General features: G+C 27.4%; 3 protein-coding genes across 4 annotated transcripts; 2 read left to right on the top strand and 1 right to left on the bottom strand.

The window, feature by feature from the left end:
- Positions 1 to 424: 424 nt before the first annotated feature.
- LOC141534930 (uncharacterized) lies at positions 425 to 9,576 on the top strand. 2 transcript variants are annotated; one of them, XM_074254580.1, is made up of 3 exons: positions 425 to 573; positions 7,143 to 7,516; positions 7,577 to 9,576. In XM_074254580.1, the coding sequence occupies exons 2-3, from the start codon at positions 7,163 to 7,165 to the stop codon at positions 8,549 to 8,551; spliced, it is 1,329 nt and encodes a 442-aa protein (XP_074110681.1). In that variant the 5' UTR covers positions 425 to 573; positions 7,143 to 7,162; the 3' UTR covers positions 8,552 to 9,576. The 2 variants fall into 2 exon arrangements, with proteins under 2 accessions (XP_074110681.1, XP_074110680.1); XM_074254579.1 differs by having other exon boundaries at positions 426 to 573; positions 7,143 to 9,575.
- A 3,031-nt stretch (positions 9,577 to 12,607) lies between these two features.
- Calypso (ubiquitin carboxyl-terminal hydrolase calypso) lies at positions 12,608 to 19,984 on the bottom strand. Its single transcript, XM_074253487.1, has 7 exons — positions 19,827 to 19,984; positions 19,425 to 19,639; positions 18,220 to 19,168; positions 14,801 to 14,905; positions 14,405 to 14,721; positions 14,175 to 14,323; positions 12,608 to 13,186 (listed from the first exon to the last, which is right to left on the bottom strand). The coding sequence occupies exons 1-7, from the start codon at positions 19,882 to 19,884 to the stop codon at positions 13,108 to 13,110; spliced, it is 1,872 nt and encodes a 623-aa protein (XP_074109588.1). The 5' UTR covers positions 19,885 to 19,984; the 3' UTR covers positions 12,608 to 13,107.
- On the top strand, positions 15,185 to 17,428 carry LOC141535096 (uncharacterized). The gene is made up of 2 exons (XM_074254886.1): positions 15,185 to 15,409; positions 16,298 to 17,428. The coding sequence occupies exons 1-2, from the start codon at positions 15,233 to 15,235 to the stop codon at positions 17,426 to 17,428; spliced, it is 1,308 nt and encodes a 435-aa protein (XP_074110987.1). The 5' UTR covers positions 15,185 to 15,232.
- Positions 19,985 to 20,108: the final 124 nt, after the last annotated feature.

Genomic DNA, 20,108 nt, shown 5'->3' with positions numbered 1-20,108 from the left:
TTAATTCAGTGTTGGTGTGTAGTGTTAGGCGAGTGTCGGAGTGTCAGTCTTCTGGCATCACACGCGATACGACGACATTGAGGCCAGGAGTAGAGAGAGACCCTACTAGACTACACTCTACTACTGACACTCAGTCGGGTCCTGGTAGACTGTCGAGTTTCTCGAGTACAAGTGGAGCCAGTTGCCAGTCAGGAGCGCGCTTTCGTTCTGAGCGGACGTGTTTCTACGCTTTTTCAATTTTTTAATATTTATTCATCTTTTTGTTACCTGTCAACTGTGCGTTTAATTACTCATCGCTAATTGATTGAGATATTTTACAACTTTAAAATTTCAATTTAAAAAAAATTTTTTTTTTTAAATAAAAAAGTGGATTGATTTTTTTATTTTTTTTAAAACAAGTGATACAGTTTTGTTTGAGTGAATTTTTACAAAATTTTATATTATTTTGTATTGAATTTTTTTGTCAAAAAAAAAAAAAAAAAAAAAACAAAATATTCAAACCGCTATACGGAGTAGACAAAGTGGATCTCGGTATTAGCGCGAAGTCGCGCTTTACACAACAATTAACAATTGGTAAGTTTTTATTTATTTATTTTAAGAAAGTGAAAATTTAAATATTTTTCACAGAAAAATATTCAAATTTATAAACATTTAAATATTTAAACAGAAAAATGAAGTTGGCTGACATTTTGAAATTTTTTATTGAAGAAATTTCAATTAAACAATTTAAAAAAGATTAAAAAATTAAAAGTGCAATTTTTTAGAAATATTTTTTTAGTTGTAATTTAATTAAAAAAAAAAAAAAAAAAATCAAAAATTTTTGAACGTTTGCTAACTTCAGTGTCATTTACATATATAAAAAAAAAAAAATATGCACAATTTTTTTTAATTTCAAAATTTTCTAACGTTATTTTTTTCAATTTTAACAGATTGGAGTTTTTAAAACTATCGGGAAAAATTTAGTGATTTAATTTTGACTCATTTGAAAAAACCAAAAAATTAAAAGTGATAAAGTACCAAACCTTTGGACTCGTGATAATAAAATATTATTATAATTATAATTATTTAATATTTATTTAGTTGCACAATAAAAAATTACATCAACATCCTCGATTAATTTAATGTCGAGTGAAAAAGTTCGACAAACTTGATGTAATATAAGCGCAATCTTGTTATCAATTAGAATCTTGGAAACTAAAAAATAATAAAATTTTCTCTCTAATGTGCATAATAATAAAGACCTTGCAAAAAATTCACGTTTCTTCGAATGTGACTACTACTGCAGCAATTATTGTTGCGTCATACGAACTCGTGTAACCCGAGTAACTAGTGTTCTTTATTTTATTTAATGCGCTTGCGTTCATCAGCTTTGATTCTTATTTACATTCACTTTATCGCTTACAATTTTTATAGTTTTTATTATCAGAATACTAAAATAATTTTTGGTTTTTTTAAACAGTCAAAATATTAAAATTTTCTGTACACCTGCATATTTTTTTTTTATTAAAAATAATAATTGTAAAAATTATAAAATATCTCCAATTTTATGTCAAAATAATTTTAAATTAAAATTCCTGTCAATTTTTTTTTTTTTAATTAGTTGTAAAAATTTTAAGGAAAAAATTGTAGATATTTTTAATTTTTATTAAAAGTAATTTAAAATTGTATGATGAAAAATTTTAAGGTGTCATTTTTAATTGAATTAATTATTTATTTATTTATTTGTTAGATAAAAAATAAAAAATAAAAAATTAACCGGTAACCACGTGGTGAACATGCCGCTCTAAAGTCCAAATAGCCAATGATCAGTGCAGATTTTATTTAGTTGGCGAGTAAACTCCCACCGAGACCCTTCTCTTCTCTCTCTATATCTACTTGCACTCAGTGTAGTTGTTATTGACGGTCTTTATCTGTAATAACAATAACTGTTACTTAAATCTTTACTTAATGTTACCATTAATACGTAATGTATTTTCTTAATAAAGTGGGCCACGGCCTAATTCATACATACACTCCAACTCCTCTCAGAAACATATATTTATAGGCAGTGGTGTATGCAGGGATAAAAAAATTTTTACTCGAACGATTGCAATTAAATTCATGGACTCAAGACGGATAAAATGAAGGGCAAGCTTATATTAACTTATTTCAAGGACGGGATAATGTCACTTTTAAAATATGCACACTCAGATTTATTTTATGAGATTTAAATGAAGCAAATTTAAATTATTCCCATTCAAATTTTTACTTAAAAAAAAATTTATCAATAATTAAAAAATACATCGATGGTAGTTGACGTAATTGATAAAAATATGATGAAATTGTGATAATTGAAAATATAAAAAATTATAAAACTAAATTTTTTGAAGACAATAATTGAAATTTACAAAAATTTTGAACGTTAATTAGAATTAATAATTTTAGTTGCTTTAACTATTAAAATTGAAAAAAATACGGAATTTATTACAAAATTTAAGCGATAAAATTGATATATATATATATATATATATATATATATATATATATATATATATATATATATATATATATATATATATATATATATATATGTTATACACTTCTCTTTCCCTTATTTTTAAAAGTGAGCTAATATTGCGTCATAAAATTATTCCTTGAATAAATTATTTTCTGGCATCGACCTCATCATTTATTTTATAAAGTAACTACTTCCATAATCATTAAAATTCAATTAATTGTTATTGAATAATTTAATTTACAAGATTATTATCATTATACTAATGTTAACAAGAATATACATCAGTTTAAATAATTGATTAAAACATCGGCTTGCAAAAAAACGTAAATTATATCAAATAATTCATTTAACAACTTCTTAATCACACAGCAGAGCTCTAATTAATAATTAATTAGAGTAATAGTAAAATGAACGCTTTGTAAAAAAATTTTAAGTGTAAAATAATAAAAAAAAAGATTAATTGGTAGATAACACAAAAGTTATACATTGTAACTAACGGGATTAGAAAAGAACATCTATTACGTTTTATAACTATTTTAACATCTGTCATTATCTTAAATTTAACCTAAGTATTTAGTCAGTTACTAATTACAGTAACATACGTGTTTACTTATTTAAAAGTAGTTAAAAATAATAAAAACTACTATCTTATCTATAATCATTAAATCGACCTAATTTGCCATACAATTTTTATCTCAATTCAAACTATTCAGTTAATAAATAAACCAAAAAAAAAAAATTACTCACTGCCTTTAGTTTATAATCTATTACGCGTTAAATAATCGCTTATTCAAATTATATGATTATGATTACTCTTTTAATCTTGGTTATATTTTTTTCTAAGATTTGTTATTGAAAAAAAAAAATTTGAATTGATAAACTCATCTATGTATATTATGTTATGCTATATATACATTATATATCAAGTAAAAAATAATAATATCGAGTAATTGTCACGTGCGTCGACGATTCCGCAACAAACCAAGCAAATACGTGCGTCCCGACTTAATAGTCAATTTTTTTTTTTAAATAAAAAGAATTATAGTTAAAGGTGTTTTTAGTTGATATTTATTTAGTGGATTGTGTGGTTGTTCTATACAAATTTATATTATTCGATTGCTACGACAGTTTTTTGTAATATAATTTTTTTTTTTTTATTTTGTAATCACTTTATTAGTCACTGTAATTTTTTTGACTTCTGAATTTTTTTTTTATATCTGGAATATTTTTTTTCTTAATAATAATAATAATAATAATAATAATAATAATAATAATAATAATAAATTTTTGCAAAAATAATTCAACAGATAAATTAAAAAAAAATTTCCACAAAAATATAAAGATAATAAAATTAAAATATCAACTTCCTGTTACAAAATCCTCAGCAATATTTTTCGTGGTAATAGTAAATAGTAACAGTCATAAACCCGCAAGGTTTATCAATAATTAACTTTATAAATAAATAATTAAATAAACAAACTGAAACATAAAAAAAAAAAAAAAAAAGAAAAAACAATTCACAATAAGATTTTCCGCGTGCGTCATACTATTGATCGAGACAAATTACAAATCACAATCGGTTTTGCCCCTGAATCCTTGATGTATCATGTCCTGAAAACCAAGGAACAATCCTTGACTAGCTTTGCAAAAATGACTCACACTTATTAAAAAATAACTGTCAACAAACCTTATTAATTTCACCTGAAACTATATTTAATTCAATATCATATATACCATTAACATTTCCTCGAAAAGATTCACTCTACATATACATGTATGTAATATGCTATAATACAACATAACAGTTTAATCCAATGACTCACACCTAATTGCATCATAATTCCTCGAAATAATCGATCAATAAAGATCACGTGTAGTCACGTAATAGTTTTAACCCATTCAATTACATTAATTCTTAAATTATTTATTCGTCAATATAATTCCTCAAAATAAATCGATTGGGTGCAATTTTGATCTAAAATCGTCGGGATTTCATTTAAATATTTAAATATTAAATTATTAAAAAATTTCTCAATATAAAAAAATAAAAATTATTTATATTAATAAATATATTACTACAAATTATGAATACTATGTACTGGGTATAGAGAGTTTCCTTGGCGGCTGACATTCACCGTTGCCTGTTTAGTTATATTAGAATTAGAATGATACAGACGTTGTCAAATACATAGATATCAACATATACATAATATTATATACATATGAATGGTTATTTTCTCTACGGGCATGTGTAATCTGTTATTCCCGCTATAATATACTAATACGTGTCTAAAGCCTGCATGTGGTACAACTTTTTTTTTTTTTTAAAAGAAACACATATTAAACGCATGCGCTTACCCATGCCTGATATTACATAAGTACCCGGCTCGTGCTTCAATATATAAGTATTCTCGGTGAGCATATAAATATATATATATATATATATATATATATATATATATATATATATATATATATATATATATATATATATATATATATATATATGTGTAGTTGATGCATGACACAACATACATGCAATGTCGCGTTACTGTACTCTACTCGGAGTAGTGTATGCAATGACGCAATGATATCACTAGACCTATCTCTTATTACTGTGTCTCGTTTCCAATGAGTTAAGCTGAGCCTGCCTATTGTTGATATATCTAGACATTTAATAACTTAACATCATATTGTAACATAACATCTTTAATATAACGTTATTAAATCCATTGCATAATATATTATTTTATGATGTATGATCTAACGTATTAAAGTATAATATTAATATCAGCGACGACCATTTTTTGGAGATACTGATAAGATTTATAGCGTTAGTTGTGTAAATTTGACAACCTTGTATCGTGTCCGTCCTTGACTTGACTAACATAGTAGTAAAGTTATTCAATTTATAACATCAGGAAGGAGGCAAACGCTTGTATTAAATTTGACAGATCAACGACCTTTGTTTGTTCTGCGACATGTGGCCTTGCGGTACTCTACGGTGGATATTGCTTGTAATTTTAATTATTATTTTATAGGGTGGATTTCATGATTAGAAGCTTTTAATTGAAAAATTTTTATTTTGGAGCAGTATCTTTATCTCAGTAAAAAATTTTTAGGAATTAATCTAGCAATTTTGGGGGGCTATTCTTGTTTGAATGTACGGATGTAATTATGATTAAATTCATATTAAGCATTTAATTGGGCTATTTTAATTTATTGTTTCCGGGTTTGGAAAGTCAAGAGCTCTAATAGATATAGAATTTTTATAATTATAATTTAAACTTTTTTATTAAATTTTTAATAATTATAGATACATTAAAATATTAGCCCGCGATAGAATATATATTTAAAGAGAGTACTTTGAGAATAACTCCCCCAGCAAGTAATATAATCGGCTTGGTTGTGATCATACTTTTTGCTTGCTCTCCTCTGTCCCTTCGTCGTACAATTGAATGTACGTGTATACCGTGTATATATATATATATATATATATATATATATATATATATATATATATATATATATATATATATATATATATATATAAGACTTTGAATCGAGTAGCATACGGCCAACACCGTCCCAAGGCTCAACACCAGGGCTCTTGTGTAACCGCATAACTACGGTTGAGAATGCACGTGTTCTATCGTCGTCAGGGATTGTTCGCCGAAGTTGCATCAGTTGACCCACATTCGCGATACAGCTAAGATTGTTGTCTTATTTTGTTGTTATTATCATTATTATTTGTCTATGATAAACGCAATGTAATTAGTGTTACGTATTAATCGGAGTTAATAAGTTGTTGCTTTCGCAATTTTTGTATTACTGTAATTTTAATTCGTAGATAAAGTTGAATATGTAAATTCAACTAGTATCAATGTTAATGTTTTTAAAATCGCACTAACCAGAACAATGATGTATGATACCGGAAAAATAGTGGTCACGTTATAACTTTGCGGTACGAGGTCGTCGGCTTCGATTTCCTCATTCCATATATCTTGTGATTTGTACGTGTGGCCTTATTATAAGGTCAACGATGCGTTGTCTTTAAGCTAGATTTAAGTCTATTGCTATAAATTAATACGATAATCCTTGATTTCATTTAACAGGAGCTTTCTCACTCACTCCTTTATACTTAATTAACATCCTAATGTTATCATTTGTAAGATATTATAATTATGACTCAAGTTTTTCTTTTATTACACTGATAAAAAATTAACTGAATCATAAAAATCATTTCCAGTTGATTCAGAACAAAGAATTTTTTTTTAATAATTTTCTTGGTTGAATTTTTTTTTTATCAGTGTAATTTAGACTAACAACAATGAGGCTTCAAATCCATCCGTTTCTACTTAGTTATTTAAAAACGTAAAGCTTAACTTTAATTTTTTTCAATACAAAGTACTTATCGCAATTTATCTTTTAATTTTCTTCTTTAAAATTATCCTTCATCTATAAAAAAAAAAAAATTAGTTGAATTTTTTAAAATCTAAAATCACCTTAAAATTTTTTTAAAAAGATTAAAAATAATAATTATCAAATACGAATATTTAATTAATAATAACTTGATTGAATATTCCTAATTAATTAAAAAATAAAAATAAAACAAAAACTAACAAATAATTACTTTCTGTTCCAGATGTTATAAGAAGACAAATTATGGTGGCAGAGTTCATTGCCCGCCAGAGTGGATCGCCCATAAACGGTGAAACCGCTTGTCTTAACAGCAACATGCCAGCGAGCCACACAATGGCCCATCCCGGGCAGGGGTCACACGGAGGACATGAGGCCCACGGGCCAATGCCACCTCTGACTCATCCGGGGCACCACGTCAGCCAACACCAGCACCAACAGCACCAACAACACCACCAGCAGCAGCAGCACCACCAGCAGTCCCAGCAGCAACAGGTCTCCCAGCACCAGCACCAGCACCAGGCGCAGCAGCAGCAGCAGCAACAGCAGCAGCAGCAGCAGCAGACGCAGGCACAGGAGCAGCACCATCACGACCAACAGGTGATACATCCCGAGAACTATTCCCCGAATTTTGACATCAGAAAGGAACTATTCTCACAGCGCAAACAAAGGGAGTTCATTCCTGACAACAAGAAGGATGACAGCTACTGGGACCGCCGCAGACGGAACAACGAGGCCGCCAAGCGGTCCCGAGAAAAGCGCCGCTTCAACGACATGGTCCTGGAGCAGCGCGTGATGGAGCTCAGCAAGGAGAACCACATCCTCAAGGCCCAGCTGGACGCTATCAGGGACAAGTACGGGATCTGCGGGGAGACAGTTATCAGCCCGGAGCACGTCCTTGCGGCTCTCCCCTCCGAGCCGGCGATGAGCGTTAAGCGCGCTAAACTTCCACCGTCGGCAGCGCTTCTCTACGCCAGGTCGCCGAGTCCCGTCCACACGTCTGTGATTCACCAACCAGTAAGTGGCACAAGATCCCCCAGATCACCAGCACAGCTCTATGTCCCAGAGACCAGTGCCTATCCCGAGACCGAGACCTTCCAGTATCCCTACCCCCACCCCGCTATCCACTTTGACACAACTAGCGCCCTCAATCTGTCGTCAAGGGGCCGAAGGGCCCAATCGCCCTACGAGCTCTCCTCTGGCAGCGGCGACGAAGGCGCGACGATCGTTGTCTCCCACAATCCTGCTGCCAACAACAGCCTACCACACAAACTTAGGCATAAGTCTCGCATTGGGGACAAAGACGCTGCTAGCGCCCTCCTGGCGTTGCACGGGATTAAACAGGAACCCGGTCCCAGAGCATCTCCACCCTGGGACAATGAAGGATCCAGCGACGAACGCGATTCCGGTATTTCACTAGGTGCTGAGTGGAATGGCTCCAGCATCTCTGCAGTGCCTGAAACGGAAACTGAAGTTAAATCTAGGCTTGACAGACTTGCTTCTGAAGTCGCTTCGCTTCAGAGTATTCTTCGTCTTGGTAAAGCAAATGGCGACCATATGCCTCAACAAGTTACCAACCACTCCGGCAGTACCAACATTACCAGCAGCACTGGCCCTGCCAACGGGTTACAGTGAGACACTCATAGTGTCGCTGCTTGTCGTGCCAAGATATGTGCTTCGTGTTATTTGTAGATTTTTTAAAATCAACCGCCTGATATTTTTTAAGAAGACGTTTTTCGGTTTGAAACTTTTTTATTTCTCAATTACAGCAGTGCTGAAAATTTATATTTGTAATTTATATTGTAATTTATATTGTAATTATTATTATTATTATTATTTTATGTTAAAGTACTGTAATGGCTGTTTTTATTGTTGCGATTATGCATTATTAGACATTTTCATTTGATAAGTAAATTATATGGTAGTCTTTAGAATTTATTATTTTATTATTTTCATCCTTAAATCCAGTTATAATAACCACTGTTATTATCATTATTATTATTATTAATATTATTTTATTATTATATTTCATTATTATTATTATTATTATATTTTATTATTAAAATCCGCGAAATTAGTAAAGATGATTATCGCGCAACCGGCTCCCACCACCGCCAGAAATATCAAAGCGAGTAATTATTGATGTGTATAAATGAAACAAAATAGGAACAAAATTATCTCGCAAACCAAATTAAACAATGAATTTAAGATTGATATCTCCGTGTTGTAAATATATGTCAATGGCTTATAAATGTGAATATATATATATATATATATTTTAATATAATAACATTATTTTTCATTCATAATTGATTATTGATAACTATTAATATTTTTGGATATGGTACTACAACAACGAGTTAAGGTTTTGTTTTTATCAATGAAGGCTTACAGTAGTAATTTATATAGACAAAAAAAAAATAAATTTAATAACTTGGCTATATTGAGCCGCTAAAATTATAAAATTTAATTGTGTGTGATATTACGTTCAAGTAAATTTAATGGCTTCTTATTATTTAAAAATAATAATTTGGTGGTTCCGGTGAAATTTATCAATTTTGTATTTTATATGTATTTTTTTTTTTTTTATTTTTAAAATTATTTAATTTTTAAATATTAGTACCGGCTTAATACTACTGGATATATATATTTTTATTATTATTTTGGAATGAAAAAAATTTATTAGATAATGGTTATTTTGTTAAAAAAAAAAAAAAAAATATATATATATATATATATATATATATATATATATATATATATATATTATATATATAAAACATATAATTGATATAAGAGCTCAACATAAGACTGTTTAACTATTGGTTTCTTATTAATTATTTTTTATCAATTCACTTAAAAGTCCAATAATGAAATTTTAAAAATAATAAAAAAGTGTAAAGTTTTTAACTGTAAATATATTTATATATGTTTATTATAATGATTAAAAATTAATGAACAAAAATTAAAATACGCAGTAAGTTTCTTTAGTATCCAGTGGCCTAAAACTAATTTAAATTTATTTCAATTAAACTGCTGTAAATTTTTAATTGTAACTATCACTATTATCGTTATTATAAAAATAATAATAATAATAATCATAAATATTATTATTATTTTTTTTATACATTGCTAAAATTGTAAAATTACGTTATAATAATAATATTGATGCTTTTGTAATTTTAAAAATCAAGATGTCCTTGAATAGCTTTTAAAGCATTATTTATCAGTGTTATATTGAAAATAATTAAACTTTTGCGATCGAAAAATCACTCATAAATAATAAATAAAAATAATTTATATCTATCACTTTAAAAGAAGTTAAAATGTTACCAATAGTGCCTGTAATAAACAATCAGTCACAAAATGCAGTGACAATCCGTAAAAACATTCATATGTAAAACAAATAAATAGCAACAAATATACTTGTAATGTTAATTATAATTATGAATTAATTATTATTATAACAATGAATATATATTTGTTAGGCTCTAGTCGTTGAAAAATGAAAAATAAATAAATTTAGCATGCAACTCAATTGTACATTTTAAATTGCTGCGCTATTAAATCTTCCAATTGATTTATTAAATTAAAATATTTTTTTCGATACTTGTAAATAATTATTTTTAATTATTATTATAACTATTTAATACACGGAGATATAAGTATTGTAGATTATATGATCTATGACATTGAGCGTGTAGTATGTAATTGTATAATATCAATATTGAAATAAATATTTTCAATGTTTTTTGGCAATATTTTATGATAAATTATTTCTTCTTTGATTTCCAATCCTTTTATTTATTTATTATTATTATTTTAAAATTATTATTGCAGTATAAATAATTTTTTAATACTGAAAATGATAAAAATATTCTTGCGATTATTTTTTATTGCATGCGCATATCAATAACGTCAAAGAGTGAGTTTTTAAATAAAAAATAAAAAATAGATGATGAAAAATATGACGCACGTTTTTATATTTTTACTCTGATGTGCGAGGTTTTTTTTTTTATTTTATTATTATTATTATTATTATTATTATTATTATTATTATTATTATTATTGAATAAATAGTAAGGCTGGTTAGTGGGACTGTGTGCGTGCCTATAATCAAATATAGATGAGAAAGAACGTGAGGATCGCAGGAGCTGAGACAATTATTTTCTTTTTTTCAAGAGGAATATACAATTTAAAATAATTTAACATTTTTAGTCATAAATCGATAAGCTTTTTCTTTCAAAGTGTGATTCAAAATTTTTTGATGTTTAATTGGTCTTTGGATTAATTAAGGATGACGTCGAATAATTTTTAGAATTTTTTTAACAAATAATTATAGCAAGAAAAATTTATTTAAAAAATTTCAGATTTAAAAGTGCTAAAAAATTATAAATGCAATTTTTTTTTAATTTATTTTTCAAAAAAATTCGGATTTTGTATCACCGATAAATTTTTAAACTTACTTTTTACTTTGCTTTACTTTATTGGGTCTCAATAATAAATTTTATTGCATCCAGTGTAATTTCTTGAATTTGTCGTTACTTTGAAACTTTTATCATTTGGCAAAATTCAAGTAATTGACCTATAATTAGGTAATTTGATCGGTAAATAACTTTGAAATTTTGACTTTTTCTTAAAAATATCCCAACAAAGTAATTAATATCAAATGATTAAGTCTAGAATTTTTTTTCACTATTTTCGCGCCAAATAAAGATTAAAAATTTGAATTAATTTAAAACAAGATTATTTTTTTTCTTCTAATTTAATTATTTTTTTGACATTGTTTATAGCACAAATAATTTCATTAATCATATGTTGTATTAAATATTAAAAATTAACAAAAAAACAAGCAAAAGTTATAAATAAAGTAAAAGTAAAGTCAAAGACAATTAATAGCTGATGAATTTGAAAAAATTGGCTAAAGCAATTAAATGTCTGGTCAATTAATATCTTTAAAAGTATGTATCAATATATGAAGTAATATCGAAAACAGCTTAATGATTTTTTAAGTAGTGATTTAAGTATCTGAAAGTACTACGATGATAGGAACTAAAATAAAAAAATATAAAAATGTTATTGATAATTTAAAGGAAACTAATAAAACAATATCTCCGGAAATTGATGATTTACAGAGGAGTGGAAAGGGAGGAGTGTCACTCACTAATAAAAATTAATCTATTAATCAGTAACATTGTCAAAAATATACACTTTTTTAAGTGCTCATAAAAAATATTTCAAGTTCAAAAAAAACATGTTTCGTAATAATTGTCTAACAATTGAAAAATGATAAATTTTCATTTATGGTCATTTTAAAAAAAAATATTTCAAATTATTGTAGATACCAAAGCAATAAAGGAAATACTCAATTAATTTTTATAGATTGATTTTTTTTTATTGTAATAATTATTCTGTATGATAATATTTCTTTCTGTATTAATATCATTTCTGTAATTTTTAAAAAATTACAGACGATTATAATGTAATTACAATATTAAATTAAAGCGTACATCCGGAAATTTAATTTCAATATATAAATATTATCTAAAGTAAAAAATTTATTTGAAATTTAATCAATTGATTTTTTTTTAAATTAATAATAGAATTATTTTTAGTAGTTTAATTGGAAATAAATTTTATGATTTTTTTTTATTAAACTAATATAAATTTGTTTTATTTTTTAATGAGTACGTATGATTTAAAACAAATTGATTTGTTTCGTAATTCATTTATAAAAAAATTTAATTTTTTTATAATTTTTCAGATTGAAAAAAATTATTTTAAAATATTTTAGAATAAAAAATTGTACAAATATTGTATATACTAGTACAATATTAAATAAAGTACTATTAAAAATTTTCACATGACTGAAAAATAATTAAAATAAAAATAAACAATAGTACAGATACTAAAAATTTTTAGTATAAATAATTTTCTTAGTTGAGACAATTAGTGCCGTTTATAAGATCTATACTTGAATCTTGAATTATTTAGCATAATTTTATGGATATCATGATTAATTTTAAACACTGGGTCCGATAGTCAGTTTGAATTAAAAATTATAAATCATACATTTTACGGATGTAATAATAGCATTCAAAAAGAATATTTCACTCGGAGGTTTGATTATCGTCATACGTGAAACGTCCACGACCTGCGCAAAATTTTCAAAGAAAATTTGAACGTTTGATTTATTTTCTTTTCTTGCATTTAGTACGACCACGCCTTCTGCGTGATGTATTTGGTCGTGTATCAGTTTTCTTTGAAGACCTGAAACAATTAAATAATTTTTATTAATTACTTTATTACGAATTGAATGTCAAGGTAATTTTTAATCACTTAAATGCTTGTTATGAAACATCACCGTAAACTATCATTTTTATGTTCTTTAAAAATATTTTATTAATCCTTTTGAAATCAAAAATTTATCAGTTCAATTAACATAAGAGAGTTTACAACTACACTATCATAAGTATTTTTTTTTTTAAATAATTGATTTATAGCTTCATAATTAAAAAGTTGTATATTTTGTATCACACTATGTCCTTGAACTATTGGAAAAATTTTTAATTGTGATAAATTATTACATAGTTTGATGTAATATCATGACGCAATGTCATGGAATATTACAATTTCAATGTCAAAAAAGTGATCAGAAAAAACCGCGTTAAAAATATAAATTCTTAATAAGAAATAAATTACTTTCACAAAAAAAAAAAAAAAAAAAGATTACCTCAAAATAAATATTATGAAATTGATAAACATTTACCTTACCCAGACACTCATTTCTATTGAGTAATTTTTCTTCTTCGAATTTTGGACTTAATCAGGCTTATTAAATTTTTAAGAGTGAAGTGTTTTGCAATATAACTTATTGGATACCTATCTTACTCAGCTAATGATTAAAAAATTTTATAATTACATAATAAATTTATATCACTAATTGAATATCACTGATTCTTTTTTAAGGGGGTATTTTGGGTAGAAGCATGAAATTTCAGGTAATTTTTGAAGTGCCGTAAAAGAAGGCAATCAATTTTTTTATCATATATTTTTTTACAAGTTATTTATTAAAATTATAAGAATGTAGAAAAAAAAAAATTGAAAATTCAAATTTTTACTACTTTTGAAAAAATTCGAAAAAATCTAAAAAAAGTGGTCATTTTTTTTTTTTTTTTTTTTTTTAAATAAATAAAATAAAAAACATGAATAGTAAAAATATTGATTGCCTTTTGATTTGAATAAATAAATAAATTACCTGTGTACACGATTAACAGTAACAGATGTATGCTTCTTCAATGTAAGATGCTGTTGAACCAATTCCGCGAGTTTACCTTGTTGAGCTAGCATCGATAAGAATGTGCATATAAATTCGTCGTAATTATGTGTCCGTCTGCAGTCATCAATCTAAAACAACAGCACACATAAATAAGCACAAAATGAAAGTCTTATATAGATATAAATTAATCGACCAACCGCAAAACTTACTTTGTATTTATTTCGCTTATCATTCTCGTCTTTCAGACTAGTTTCGCATATATTAATTTCCTGCTCAAGATTTTTCAACAACGCCAGCAAATCTTTCGGAGCAAAAGTGTGCGGCTCAAATAATTCCGGATACTTTGAGCAAAGCTTTGAATCTATTTTTTCAACTTTTTTTTCTTCAGTAACAGTGTCGCCATTGCTTGTTTTAACTCTTGCATGAGGAATTCTAACTTCACCGGACAAACAAACCTTTTTATGTAAATGCCCCGAGTCTGAGACAAGTCTTTTTCCGTTTATATTAATATTCCCAAGAGAGCGAGCTAAGAAAAACAAACTATTATTATTATTGCTGTTAATTGAATAAATTTTTTTAGTTGTCTTGAATTAAAAAAAACTTACTGAGGCCAGCTTCATTTTTTTCATCGCCAGCAACGCGGATCACGACGAACTTCTTGAAATCTTTTGTTGAAGTTGGGCTACTTTGCCCGGAATTCCATCCCCAAGCTGAAAAAAAAAAAAAGTATTTATTCTCGTTAGATATTTGAGTTATTTTACAATGTGTATTGGCCTACTATTAAACCAGGTCGCCGATGAATTAGCGTCAATTAACTGTCGAAGATTAAAAGACCGAGAGAATAAATTGTCGCGAAACACGAGAAACCTAACGGTTTAATGGTAGGTGTTAATTTACATGGAGAAACTTTGGTTGAGATAAGATGAAAACGTTCATGGTCATCATCATCATAACCAGTGTCAAAAGACATTTAGTAAACTGTGCATTACCGATATTATATATTGCAATACACTTTTTTTTTTTTATATTAAAATAAAATGACCAGTGCATTTTATATTTGTTTATTATTATCATTCATTATTGTGGTAACAGAGGCTTCCAAATGCCCGCATAAAAGAAAACCACATGATAATAGTTGCATTAAATTTTATGACTGTGTCAATTTACCGAATGGTGGATATGTTTGGGTACCTTCTAGATGTACTGATGGCCTTGTAAGTTCATTTATCTTATTGCCTTATTTTTAAAGAATTTCATATTAATATTATAATTATTTTTTTTCAACTATAATAATTTGTTAAAATATTTCGATAGTTTTTTTTTTAGAATAAATTTTTTGTAATTAAAAAAATTAAAAAATAAATATAAAATTTTTCATGATTTTTACTCTCTCAATAATTTGAAAATAAAAATTATTTTACATTGAAAAGTATTGTATAAAAAGTCGATTATTTAATAGTTTAAAATTTATAAATAATTACTCGGCTTTTAACTAATAATAATTTGAGCTTTAGATTTGGTATTGAAGAGTTATTAAACGATTTATAGATTATAATATCAAAACTATAAATTCATGTTATTTAATTGAAGTTATTTCGAGTAATAATATTATGAACCAAGTTATCAGTTGGTTTTATTTACGAGCAGTAAAGTTTTGAGTACTGTCACTGATAATAGTAATAATAAATTGTTAAATAGCTGAAATACTTTAAAATTTTAATTTAGTAGATATTACGTTCTGAAAAATTAAAAAATTTTTTTAAATTCTTAAATTGTGAAAAAAAAAATTTCTGAAAATAAAACTATTCATATTTATTTCAGTTTATTATTAAATAACAATTTTTTCAATGAAAGTTATTTAATAATTCAAAAATCACGAATTATGAACTTGAAATAACTTTTTATTTTCAATTTTGCCAGTTGTGTAACCTGACTCGACAGAAGTTAACGGCAGATTTTAGCACCATAAAAAGTGAAAGAAAGTGATTCATCTCGCCGATATTTTACATAAACTACATCATTAAAATTACATTAATAAATTGGATATTAAAATTTTAAATAATTTCTACTTCCTAATTTTTTTTTTTTTTATGTAATTTCAGGTGTTTCAACCTCTTCTACTTCTTTGCGTACAACCAGGTGAGAACTGGAGTTGCGATGACCGTGAATCAAGCAACGAAACTTCAAATGACATTTCACTAAGTTCTGAATTTAGCAACAGAATTGAATCTAGCAGCGATTTGAATTATCAATTTTCTTCATCGAGTGCGTCCAATAAATTAAGTAATCTTCAAGTTATCATTCCATACCCATTTAATCGAACCAACGAAACTGGGAGCAAAAAAGAGACTTTACAAATTCTTATACCGATGAAAGGTCAAAATAATTTTAATGACAAAACAAGCGATAGCAAAGGATATTGGAATAAAATAATTTTTTACCAGCACGTCGAACCTTCGGTCAAACAATATTTGTTTCTACCCCGGAATTCTGGGGCGAATAAAAATGAATATACTTATCATGATATATTTGATTACTTTGTGAAAAATTTTACTCTGGATCATAAATTGGAAGGCATAAAAAATAATGATGATGATATTACAGAAATTTATACGCTGCAATCAAATTTTAATATTGATGAAATTGATAAATTGTCTAATGTGTTGCTTGTAAAAAATAATTTAGGAAAAAAAGAATACATAACTGTTAATAAATATAAAAAATTATTAGCTAGTAATTTTAAAATTGAAATAATTAGAATTATTCCTTGCCGGCGAGGATTGAGATTGCCTAATGCCACTGATTGCACCAATTATTATACCTGCGAATTGACAAATGCACAAGTTCACGAGTTTACTTGCCCGCCTTATACCGCTTTTAATAATCAAATTAATGTTTGTGATCCGCAGACATTCAAACGGTGTTTAAGAAGTCGTTATCATAGTCTTAGTTCCAGTGATATTAAAAATGAGATGACAGTTAATTCTGAAGAAGATGATGATGATTATGACGAAGATGATGACAATGATGCTGATAGTGAAGATGAAGTTACTGACAAACCCTGTGAGTCAGCTGGAAAATTTCCGGATAGGAAATCGGAAAAGTATTACTATCTTTGTTATACCTCTGAAGTCACAGGAAAAATTGAATCTATTAGAATGATTTGCCCTAATGATTTGATCTTTTGTGGAGACAGAAAAGTTTGTACTACAAAACGTTTTTGTAATCATTGATCATTGAAATTTTAGTTATGTATGTAATTTATTTTTTTTTTTTACAAGGTTATGGATATTTATTATTTTTTATATAAATAAAAATTTATTTTAATATTTATTACTTGAAAATTTAGTTTTTTTTTTTTTTTAATTACTAGTCTTATCAGAGTACTCATCTCGATCGGCAATATTTTTTTAACTTTAACATAAGCTACAATCATTATAAGCATAATTTTAAACTACTTAACAATAATTATTTAATTACAAAGTGTTTTGCATCAATCTTCTGAAAGTAGATACTTTTCAATTACGAAAATAAGCTAAATTTATGATCTCTAGTAATAACAGAAGCACTTAAATATTTTCTTTTAAAAAAAAAACACCTTCTTATTGTTTTTCTCTACTTTCTAATGGGAAATCATACGTTAATTTAGTAAAATGCATATTACAGCTAATTTTATTTAATGAACTAACTTTACTTTCATCAATTCTCCGAATAGATCAAATAGTATTGTTACATCTTTATTTATAAAGAGTTAAAATTTTCATGAAATTTAATTAATAATGTATCGCTAAAAAGTTTGTAATAGAGTTTATATTGTAGATTAATTGTTTTTTAAAATCTCCTATTACCTATAATCATATGATAATTATTCACCTCACTGTTTAAGTTAATTATCAGTGAGTAATTGTTCTGTGAATCGGAAATAAAATTATTGACTCATAAGATGGTCTAATGATAAATCAACAAACAGTAGTTATTGACATGTAATAACAAGTAACAAATAATAATAAATAATATCCGTTACCTTGCGTTGGTGAATTAAAAGCAGATCCAATTTCCGATGAAGTGTCTGTGCTGGATGAACTGTGTGCCGGTGATGTTTGAATTCGCAGAGGCGTTGCATAATCCAGAGCACACATTACAACTTTTTCAATGGTAGTACTCGACTCAGTTTTAACATTATTAGTATTGGCTGTTTCGCTACTAACATCAGAATGCAAATCCGTATTCGTCTGTTCTACATTAACCGCAGGTACGTTGAATATCGCTTCCGACTCGTGTTTTATTTCATTTTTGCATTCATCTTCTGTTTTTAGTTTTTTATCACTCTTTTCATCATTATTTTTTTCAGCTACTGCTAATTCCTGATGATTGTGATTATTGTGATTATGATGATGATTTCCATTTGAATTATGATGATGACTACTGTTACTTAATTTGACTAATTGCTGCAACGCCTCGACGACTATTTGCCTGTTCGTTTTGAGCATTGTCAGTTTGTGGGAAATTGCGAGTCTACGGTCTGGCACAACGGCCATCAGATTAAATCTTATGTCCTGCAATTGTTCGCCAGTAGATATTCCAAGACGATCAGTTATAACTCGTCGAAATTGTTCAGTCCACTCTTCGTGCTCTTTCCAAGGTCCGTGGTCCATCGGGTAAGGTTTTAATCCATCCAATTCGAATAATCTACCGTTAATTGGCACATAACTGACAAAATGAAATGCCTCACCAGTGAAACGTCCCGTTGACACACCAGTGTTTTTGTCCTGTCGCCGCTTAGCTTGTGGCATTGCATGTGAATTATGAGCGCAAGCCAATTCTGGTGTGTTGCCTATCGCCCAGCCTTTGTTTTCTGGACACATTCCGGATGTGTGAACTTTTAAACGCAATAGTGTTGTGCCTAAATGGATGTTTGGACAGTTAAGTAGCACGGATAATAATGCATGAGTTGCGCAGCTGTTGGGTACTACCTGAAATAGTATTTTAAATAGTTATTAAATTATTTGATCCAAGAAATTACATTTTTAGAAAGAATTAAACTATAAGAAATGTTAATTAAAATATACTAAAAAAAATAGACATTCAATAAATAATTAAAAAATTATTAAAATTCCAATGCTCTCATCAATAATGTCATTTTTAAAAATAATTAAAAAAAAAAAACTATGATTGTTGATTATAATATATTTAGCCAGAATAACCACAATTAACAATAATTTTATTTACCTGCTGCGCAAAAAAAATATCATTGACAACATCTTCGTCTTTAACAAAACTCTCGTCCTGTTCTACAACCTTCCGACGAGATCGTCGTTCTTCAATCCATCGGAACAAAAAAATAAATCCATAAACTGGACCTTCTAATGACTTTTGTAAGTCATAAATTTCTTCAACTTGTACTCCTTTGACGCCAAAATCCTCGAGTAACAACGTAAATAAACCTATAAAAACAAAAATTAATAAATTTTACAAATAAACTCAATCACTCGTATAAAATATTCATTCAAATAAATGGCAAAACATTCATACTAAACATCAAAATAAAAAATTAAGTAACTTTAAATCAATAAACAAATTAAGTTAAGTGTAAATAAAGTACAACCTTTCACAGTATTAAACAAACAATACCTGGATCACTTTCCAGTTCCAACCACCCTTCCGTCAACCGATTAATATCAACCGGCATTTTTGTAAGTATTATTTATAAATCCACATCTTTGTTATAAACAATCAAACGATTGTATATTTGTAGTCAAATACACTCTCAAGCTGTCATAGTCGCCATATTAAAATACCAAAACATCAGATGTTCGGCGGATAGCGCCAGGCGGCAAAATTGTTAACTTTTTAAAAATTCGCGCCAAAATATCTGTCAGTTTAAATTTTAAAATAGTTATTTTTTAAATATTT

This window comes from Cotesia typhae, unplaced genomic scaffold (assembly GCF_013202065.1).
Source record: "Cotesia typhae breed Kobodo isofemale line unplaced genomic scaffold, CoteBio_Ctyphae scaffold_13, whole genome shotgun sequence".
Taxonomy (NCBI): Eukaryota; Metazoa; Arthropoda; class Insecta; order Hymenoptera; family Braconidae; genus Cotesia; species Cotesia typhae.
Note: the sequence above shows the minus strand (reverse complement) of the source record. Positions and strands in the feature narration are given on the sequence as shown.

Coding starts and splice junctions, on each gene's coding strand:
- LOC141535096 (XM_074254886.1), top strand. CDS start 15,233: ATGACCAGTGCATTTTATATTTGTTTATTATTATCATTCATTATTGTG. Junction 15,410..16,297: donor CTAGATGTACTGATGGCCTT/GTAAGTTCATTT, acceptor ATGTAATTTCAG/GTGTTTCAACCTCTTCTACT.
- LOC141534930 (XM_074254579.1), top strand. CDS start 7,163: ATGGTGGCAGAGTTCATTGCCCGCCAGAGTGGATCGCCCATAAACGGT.
- Calypso (XM_074253487.1), bottom strand. CDS start 19,884: ATGCCGGTTGATATTAATCGGTTGACGGAAGGGTGGTTGGAACTGGAA. Junction 19,640..19,826: donor GGAACTGGAAAGTGATCCAG/GTATTGTTTGTT, acceptor TTGTTTTTATAG/GTTTATTTACGTTGTTACTC. Junction 14,906..18,219: donor TTTTAATTCACCAACGCAAG/GTAACGGATATT, acceptor TTTTTTTTTCAG/CTTGGGGATGGAATTCCGGG.